Genomic DNA, 9523 nt, shown 5'->3' with positions numbered 1-9523 from the left:
TCAGAATGAAATAAAATCAGAAGGGTGTTTCTAAAATCAAAAGAAAGATGCGTCATCTGGTTCAGTTTAGCGGCGCAGCCCACAGCAGAGCCGCGCCGCACGAGCGGATGCACGGGCGCCTATCATTGGCCAGCCGCGTTACGCTCGTGTCCACGGACAGCGCGCGCGCGCGCTGACCTACCTGTCGCCGTCCGGTGGGCGGTCATAACAGTGGGCGGAGCCGTGCGACATGCGTAAATGACGTCAGCTCCCAGGTCGCCGGGAGAGCGAAACAAACATGGCGACAGAGCGGAGGGGACATCGAGGATGTGTCCTGACTTTGATCATATGCGCGTGGGGCGTCGGCGGAGCGCGGGACGCCGCGGCGACGTCAAGTGTCAGCAGCGGCGGAAGCCACGTGCTCGGCATGCGGCTGGAGAGGAGCGACAAGCCGTTCGGCACCACCGAGGACGGCGTGGTTCAGGTGACGGAGGAGAGCTCCGTGCAGCTCCGCTTCTATGGAGCTCAGCTTCACCCGGGCACCTGGGCTCAGATCCGCTTCACGGAGCTCGTGGACGACGAGGAGAGGGGTTACGACGAGAACGGGACTTGCGTCGACTTCACCAAGGACATCAGCGTCGGTACCAGCATGGACGTCAGCGGCCGGGGGACGACGGGGCTGCTCAGCGTCCACGTCAAACCTCTTCGGAAGAGCGAGCCGCAGAAGGAGTACGCACTGTGCGTACTGAGTCCCGACGGCAGCAGATGGGTGCTGGTGGGGGAGAGCGACGGCAGGATCCTGGTGGTGGAGGAGAAGAAGTCGCTGCTCCCCGTGTGGCTGCAGGTCATCATCATCTGCTGCCTGCTGGTGCTCTCCGGCATGTTCAGCGGCTTGAACCTCGGGCTGATGGCGCTGGACCCCATGGAGCTCCGCATCGTGCAGACTTGCGGCACGGACAAGGAGAAGAGATACGCGCGAAAAATCGAGCCAATCCGCAGCAAAGGGAACTACTTGCTCTGTTCTTTGCTCCTGGGCAACGTCTTGGTGAACACCACGCTCACCATCCTGCTGGATGACCTCATAGGGTCGGGTCTGGGCGCGGTGGTCGCCTCCACCGTCGGCATCGTTATCTTTGGGGAGATCGTCCCCCAGGCGCTGTGCTCCAGACACGGGCTGGCCGTCGGGGCGAGCACTATCCTGTGCACCAAGTTCTTCATGCTGCTCACCTTCCCCTTGTCCTTCCCCGTCAGCAAGCTGCTGGACGTCCTGCTGGGCCAGGAGATCGGCACCGTGTACAACAGGGAGAAACTCGTGGAGATGCTGAAGGTCACCGAGCCCTACAACGACCTGGTCAAAGAGGAGATGAACATGATCCAGGGAGCGCTGGAGCTCCGCACCAAGACCGTGGAGGGCGTGATGACGCCCTTGTCCAACTGCTTCATGATACAGGCGGACGCGGTGCTGGATTTCAACACCATGTCAGAGATCATGGAGAGCGGGTACACCCGCATTCCGGTGTACGACGACGAGAGGTCCAACATCGTGGATATCCTCTATGTGAAGGACCTGGCTTTTGTGGACCCCGACGACTGCACCACGCTGAAGACCATCACCAAGTTCTACAACCATCCCGTGCACTTTGTCTTCCACGACACCAAACTGGACGCCATGCTGGAGGAGTTCAAGAAAGGTGCGCCTTGCTCGCTTACTTTGGGGGAGGTGGATGTGAGAAATTGTAATGCTATTTTGTTGTTGTTGTTGTTGTTGTTGAAAATATGTTCAGTGGCGTTTACAGTTTTAGTATATACAAGTGACATGTTGACTAATTTAACACAATAAACCCCTCACCCACTCCCGAAATACCCAGATCCTCGAGGAGAAATACAGATTACAGAAATAATGACATTTACACACAACTAAGTCGAAGACAAACAAAACAAAACAAAAATGTTCAAGAAAAAGAAATCATCAGCACGGTTCACCTATACGCAGTAAAATCTCTGGGGTTACAGTCTGTACCAGTTGGGCCGTTCCTGACTCGAGTCCAGAGGCCTCCGGCTCTGTTATACTGGTTCAAGTGTCGAAGTAAGTCAGAAGAGGCATCCAGACTTTCTTGAACTTGTCACTGTTACCCCTTCAGTTACCCCTTCAGGTAAAGTTTACCTTTTCCCAACTCGAGATGAAACACAATATCCCTGATCCACCTGACCTGGGCTGGGGGTCTTGAGCTCCTCCAACTTAAGAGTATTACCAGGTCTTGACTATTTTGACTTTACTTAATTGACTGACTGTTCCAACATGTGCTCGTGTGTTTGTGTGTGTGTGTGTGTGTGCAGCCTAGTACACATGCATGTCCATATGCGTTGGCACTACTGTGTTTGTCTGTATTTCAGGTCGTTGATGTGGACACAACACCGTGTATGTGTGGTAGTGGAGTCAAGGGCAACATCACCGCATCAACTGACACAAATATATGTGTATTTGCCTGCCTGTTGTAGTGAAGAGCTCGCTCCCCTAAGAGGCTGTTTATTTATTGATCACCATATCGATGAGTGGAACATGCCAGTCTGCATTTCCACACTGACCAGGCAACAAAACACATGGTGAAGCTCCACATTACACACACTGTAACTGCAGCATGGAGCACTTTATCTTGGTCCTCATTCGTGGCTCAGCATCTTTTCAGAAGTTGTGATACCAGAAGTTCAGCAGGAAGGCTTTTTTTTTTTGCAAAAGTAGCATATTAAAAAATGGAGTAAATTAGGATTTTAACAGCTGTGTTGTGATATGATGAGCTCGAGAACAGTTTTCACTGTGTTGTGATATGATGAGCTGGAGAAGTTTTCACTGTGTTGTGATATGATGAGCCGGAGAACAGTTTTCACTGTGTTGTGATATGATGAGCAGGAGAACAGTTTTCACTGTGTTGTGATATGATGAGCTGGAGAACAGTTTTCACTGTGTTGTGATATGATGAGCTGGAGAAGTTTTCAGTGTGTTGTGATATGATGAGCAGGAGAACAGTTTTCAGTGTGTTGTGATATGATGAGCAGGAGAACAGTTTTCACTGTGTTGTGATATGATGAGCAGGAGAACAGCTTTCACTGTGTTGTGATATGATGAGCTGGAGAAGTTTTCACTGTGTTGTGATATGATGAGCCGGAGAACAGTTTTCACTGTGTTGTGATATGATGAGCAGGAGAACAGTTTTCACTGTGTTGTGATATGATGAGCTGGAGAACAGTTTTCACTGTGTTGTGATATGATGAGCTGGAGAACAGTTTGCACGGTATTGTGATATGATGAGTTGGAGAACAGTTTTCACTGCATTGTGATATGATGAGCTGGAGAACAGTTTTCACTGTGTTGTGATATGATGAGCCGGAGAACCGTTTTCAGTGTGTTGTGATATGATGAGCTGGAGAACAGTTTTCACTGTGTTGTGATATGATGAGCAGGAGAACAGTTTTCACTGTGTTGTGATATGATGAGCTGGAGAACAGTTTGCACTGCATTGTGATATGATGAGCTGGAGAACAGTTTTCAGTGTGTTGTGATATGATGAGCTAGAGAACAGTTTTCAGTGTGTTGTGATATGATGAGCTAGAGAACAGTTTTCAGTGTGTTGTGATATGATGAGCTGGAGAACAGTTTTCACTGTGTTGTGATATGATGAGCCGGAGAACCGTTTTCAGTGTGTTGTGATATGATGAGCCGGAGAACAGTTTTCACTGTGTTGTGATATGATGAGCAGGAGAACAGTTTTCACTGTGTTGTGATATGATGAGCTGGAGAACAGTTTGCACTGCATTGTGTTATGATGAGCTGGAGAACAGTTTTCACTGCATTGTGATATGATGAGCTAGAGAACAGTTTTCAGCGTGTTGTGATATGATGAGTTGGAGAACAGTTTTCACTGCATTGTGATATGATGAGCTGGAGAACAGTTTGCACTGCATTGTGATATGATGAGCTGGAGAACAGTTTTCAGTGTGTTGTGATATGATGAGCTAGAGAACAGTTTTCACTGCATTGTGATATGATGAGTTGGAGAACAGTTTTCACTGCATTGTGATATGATGAGCTGGAGAACAGTTTTCACTGTGTTGTGATATGATGAGCTGGAGAACAGTTTTCAGTGTGTTGTGATATGATGAGCTAGAGAACAGTTTTCAGTGTGTTGTGTTATGATGAGTTGGAGAACAGTTTTCACTGCGTTGTGATATGATGAGCTGGAGAACAGTTTTCAGTGTGTTGTGACATGATGAGCTGGAGAACAGTTTTCAGTGTGTTGTGATATGATGAGCTAGAGAACAGTTTTCACTGTGTTGTGATATGATGCGTTGGAGAACAGTTTTCACTGTGGCAGAGTTTATGTTGAACCATCCAGGTCACAGTGCAAGAAATTATTATTTGCGTTGTGCCTGATACTGTTTAGCCATTTCTTTTTTACTTTTTTTCTGTAAAATACTTTATGCTTTGAAGCTTTAAAGGTGCCATATACATAAACACACGATTATTATAATGATTACAGGTGACTTTCACATCTAGCTAGCTCATTCAGATCTTACAAAGAAAACGGGCATCCTCCATATCTTATGTAATCCAGAGACCTTTAGCATGGGGATGTTGGGAGTGAGGAGCCTGGCGACTGAAAACCTGGGGATGGAGCACTTCTGACAGTGAGCATCTGTTGAGCTGAACTGACTTTGAGAAGGACCCTGACTCATTACCAGCCCGGGGATGTGGTCCTGCAGCTGACTCAGGACTCTCACATCCTTATGGGGGGCCGAGCAGAGAACATTTCTCCTGGGGGTGTCATTGGAAAATAACTGATAAAAATATCCCAGATAGAAAAATTGCTGTGGCCCGGACCTGTCCCACACCTGACACTTCATCCGGTCCACATACTATGTGGAATGATGGCACTTGGGCGGTGCCAGATCTGGGCCAAACCAAGCCATAGTAATGCCACATGTGCCACATATTTGCCAAAGGTGGCCCACATGTGTTTTGTGATATTTGGGCCATATTCACCATTTACCACACGGGCCACTTCAGGGTCACATCCAGATCACATGTTGCCCAGAGCACCGCATCTTTGCCAAAGAAGGCCCACATTTGATTTGGCATATTTGGGCCATATTTGTTATTATACATGTGGGCCACTTCAGGCTCACACACATTTTGTCAGGGCCAGAAGGAGACCATCAGTGCCGCATCAGTGCCTGAGGTGGCCCACATCCGGATGCTGTCTTTGATAACTGATCCAGACGTAGGAACTGTTCTTGTGTGGACATTACACACCCGTATATATTTTAACTAACCGGCAGCACGGTGGCGCAGTGGTTAGCATGGTCGCCTCACAGCAAGTAGGTCCTAGGTTCGAGCCCCGGGGTAGTCCAACCTTGGGGATTGTCCCGGATCGTCCTCTGTGTGGAGTTTGCATGTTGTTCCTGTGTCTGAGTGGGTTTCCTCCGGGTGCTGCGGTTTCCCCCCACGGTCCAAAGTCATGTAGGTCAGGTGAATCAGCTGTACTAAATTGTCCCTAGGTGTGTGTGTGTGTCGGCCGGCGGCCTGTCCAGGGTGTCTCCCCGCATGCCGCCCAATGACTGCTGGGATAGGCTGCAGCATGCCTGCGACCCTGAGAGCAGGATAAGCGGTTTGGATAATGGATGGATGGATGTATTCTAACTGACTATACTGGTTGTCATCGGTGCTTGGCTACCAAGCACTGCAAGGACTATACGGGTGTCAGGAGCTTTGGATGGTGTTTGGTCCTGACACTGTTATCACAAGGCCCGTGTACTCATAGTGTCGTGCCGTTACGGCTGCACGGAGCAGGACTCTTGGTTCAGCACCCAGAGCAGGGATGCAGAACATTAGCCGCTGACGTGACCTCCACTGACAACTATGGTTTACCTTACCGCCACTGATGTGAGATAAGCCAGGGTGACAGGCTGCACGACCAGACAGGGAACAGTCCAGGGGAAGTGTTTATCAGCAAGAACAGATCAGGAGCCCTCTCTTCCTGTCTTATCAATTACAACCATGTAACCTACAAAATTCCATTTAACCTTTGTTTAAAAGCTGACTGGAGTTAAATATCCCCTCAGCAATGTTGAGTGTTTGCAGTATTCTGTTGTTGGGCATGCCGTTTATCTGCTGAGTCTATCGTTTCTGTCTTGGTCATATTCACACTCAGTCCCAGACTTTGCTATGTTTTCCCGCTGACTTGCATTCTCAAGTAAATTTGGCGATCGCTGAGTTTCTGTGGTCAGTTTAAGTGAAGTGCTGAGTACAAGCTGGCTACGCTAATGGCATGATAAAAACCTCTGCATTCCTAATGACACAGTGCAAATGTCGTGGTCTCCATGATTTAGTGATGATCAGCATGAAAAATAAACCCTCTGTTAAAGTGTTGTTGGGGTGGGACTTTGATAAACACTTACATGGACATACTGACGTGAACGAGGGGGACATTGATCATCCTGTGATGTTTGACGCCTGGTGACTGGCAGCTTGTTTTCCTCGTCACTAGCACGGTGACCTCACACTTGCTGACATGCAGCAGAGGTGGAGCTCTGCTGCAGCCTCCATCTGCTGCAGCACCACAGTCAGCCGTGTGCTTTCACAGAACATGATATCGGTCGCTACGTTTACATGATGTTAGAAAAAGTGGATTTATTGTGTTAGCCGACCAAAACTGGACTTTGAACACACATGTAAACGTGTTAGTGCGACTGAAATCGTACTAAATGGAATTTCTGGAAGTGGGACTAACACACCTACATGATGCCGTTGGGGATTACTCTGGCATGTATACGCTTCAGTCGGCTCTGAACTGGCCTGGGCGTTCTGCGCATGACCCATAGTTCCCGCGGTCCAATAGCAACCAGCTAAAAGAGGGCCTATCGCCACCTACCATGAATCGATTCTCCCCCGGTTCTCGTGTACTGGGAAATTGACGGTAATCTAATTACGTGGCCTGATCGAACTGTAACCGTAGCTCGGCCGAACTGGGCATGTAAACGCAGTCACTGAATTGTTGGGGTACTTGTGATGGAAATCTCAATTCTTTTTCTCTGTAGCATGGAAGTGGAGACCTTTGTCAGCCTGTCTAGTTTGTATTTGACTCTTGTGCATGCAGGCCCAGCATCTATTTTAAGGTCATGAATTGGTGTCGCACACTTAATGAGGAACGCTTCAGAGCAGATAAAACAGAGGAGTGGATTAACCTGTTATTCTGTTCTTCTACCACATCCTCCATTCTTCCTCCCCCTGCCCTCTCTCCCTCAGTCTGTCCTCTCTAGCTCATGTTGGCAGTTCCTCCAGCACCTTTCCTCCAAAGCTTGGAGCCCAGTCTGGGCTATATTAAGGACTCGGTTTGTCCTCCCAGCGGTCAGCCTAAATCCACCGGTGACTCTGAGAGATTGAATAGTGGTGTGACTGCAGCCTCCGTGATGCTGTCAGAGAGGAACAGAGTTGAGCTGATCAGTCGTTGGAGGACATGTTTTGAGGCCTGACTGCTGAAATTTAGGAGAGGGGGTGTGGAGTCGACAATTTATGAGCCAGGTCTACATGGTTTTCCCTCACATGACAATCTCAATGTGTCGTCATGGGTACTCATAAACAGTTGTGTGTGACAGTGCCTTATGGCAATCAGTTAGTCGAGTCGTTTGTGGTAGGTAGACCTGCAGTGTGCAGGAAGTGAACAGGTATTATCATGGTTATGGAATTATGAGGCATTGAGGCAACGCAATTACACCAGGCTTTTTTATTTTACATGTTTGAATCTGCACAGTAAACTGATATCATTTTGAGCCGTGCCCTTCTGCCAAGTAGTAACCTGATTGTGATCCTTATCCTTACCAGGTAAATCCCACCTGGCCATTGTCCAGAAGGTGAACAATGAGGGGGAGGGAGATCCCTTCTACGAGGTGCTGGGATTGGTCACCTTGGAGGACGTCATTGAGGAGATCATCAAATCAGAGATCCTGGATGAGTCTGACCTGTACAGTGAGTCAGCATGATCTGTGTGCCTCCGTTGGTACTTGTTACACAAACCCACAAACACTTGTGTAGCCACTCTATGTATTGTAGTTACACAACAGTGATGTTCAGAGTTAATTAGGTGGTGTCATGATTTCAATTCTAAATCGAAAATCGATTGAAATGAGCGTTTGATTTTGAATAGACCGCCACGCCACCCAGACGACCCAAGCCCATCTTTTTTAAGAATTTGAAAGTCTAAATAACAGTTGCCAGGGCATAAAACTAAGGATCTGTTGACTCGATAGTCTGAACAGTGGCATAGCCCTCACTGCTGAAAAACGGTACGTTTAAATCCAACATTTCATCAAATCGTGACCTTAAATCGAAGCTCGAATGGAATCGTGGATTTGGAGAATCGTGACACCCCTCCAGTTAATCTTTTAAGAATACTGAATATCATGTTGGACTCATTTGTTTGGCCTTCACGGTATTGTCCTCTCTGACTGTCCACTGTCCTCTGTTGTGTCTCCAGCTGACAACAGTAACAGGAAGAAAGTGGATCCCAACAAGAGTAAGCGGGATTTTTCTGCCTTCAAACAAGAGAGTGACACTAAAGTGAAGATCTCTCCTCAGCTCATGCTGGCAGCACACCGCTTCCTAGCCACAGGTGGGCATTTTGATCATGGCAGCCAATCTGAAAGGACGCCAGCGTAAAATATATCTGAACCTATGAGACACTAATAGCACTGGCATGACCGAACGGCATAAAATGTTGTTTGGCATAGCGACTTAGGAATTTATCATGCATGGCCACATGGGACACAGACGCCAGCCCTGCAGCGATGGGACCACCTCATTCACACATGCTGCCCAGTCCGTACATTTATGGTCATTTTACAGTGTCGGCTTGGTGTGAACACAAACCCCAAGTCAATATTTTGTAAAAGTTGTGTCAGCAATTTGCAGACCCGCGACCTTATAACGTTGATGGGAATGTTTCTGAATGACAATAGTTTGACGTTGTGCCGGACCGTTGTGGTGAAGAGGGAGCTGAGCCGGAAGGCAAAGCTCTCAATTTACCAGTCAGTCTTGGTTCCAACCCTCCCCTATGGTCATGAGCTTTGGGTAGTGACCAAAAGGGTGAGATCGTGGATACAAGCGGCTGAAATGAGTTTCCTCCGTAGGGTGTCTGGGCTCAGCCTTAGAGATAGGGTGAGGAGCTCGGACATCCAGAGGGAGCTCGGAGTAGAGCCGCTGCTCCTTCACGTTGAAAGGAGCCAGTTGAGGTGGTTCAGACATCTGATCGGGATGCCTCCTGGGCTCCTTCCTTTGGAGGTTTTCTGGGCACGTCCAACTGGGAGGAGACCCCGGGGTAGACCCAGAACTCGCTGGAGGGACTACATGTTCAGTCTGGCCTGGGAACACCTTGAGATCCCCCAGGAGGAGCTGGAGGGTGTTGCTGGGGAGAAGCGGCTGAAGATGAGATCAATAGTTTGAACAAATACTCGTGTAAGATCTTTTTTGTACCAGTCTTATGTGTGATTTGCT

The 9523-nt window shown here is 48.4% G+C and overlaps 1 protein-coding gene across 1 annotated transcript in view; it reads left to right on the top strand.

Annotated features, from left to right (window-relative positions):
- The first annotated feature begins 237 nt into the window (after nt 1-237).
- The window catches only part of LOC130121822 (metal transporter CNNM4-like), a 46584-nt gene continuing 37298 nt past the window's right edge, over nt 238-9523 (top strand). Inside the window, 4 exon segments of the mRNA XM_056290741.1 lie at nt 238-267; nt 269-1670; nt 7856-7999; nt 8508-8642. Coding sequence (XP_056146716.1) covers nt 238-267; nt 269-1670; nt 7856-7999; nt 8508-8642 — 1711 coding nt within the window.

Source organism: Lampris incognitus, chromosome 12 (assembly GCF_029633865.1).
Source record: "Lampris incognitus isolate fLamInc1 chromosome 12, fLamInc1.hap2, whole genome shotgun sequence".
Taxonomy (NCBI): Eukaryota; Metazoa; Chordata; class Actinopteri; order Lampriformes; family Lampridae; genus Lampris; species Lampris incognitus.
This window is presented reverse-complemented; position numbering and strand designations above follow the sequence as displayed.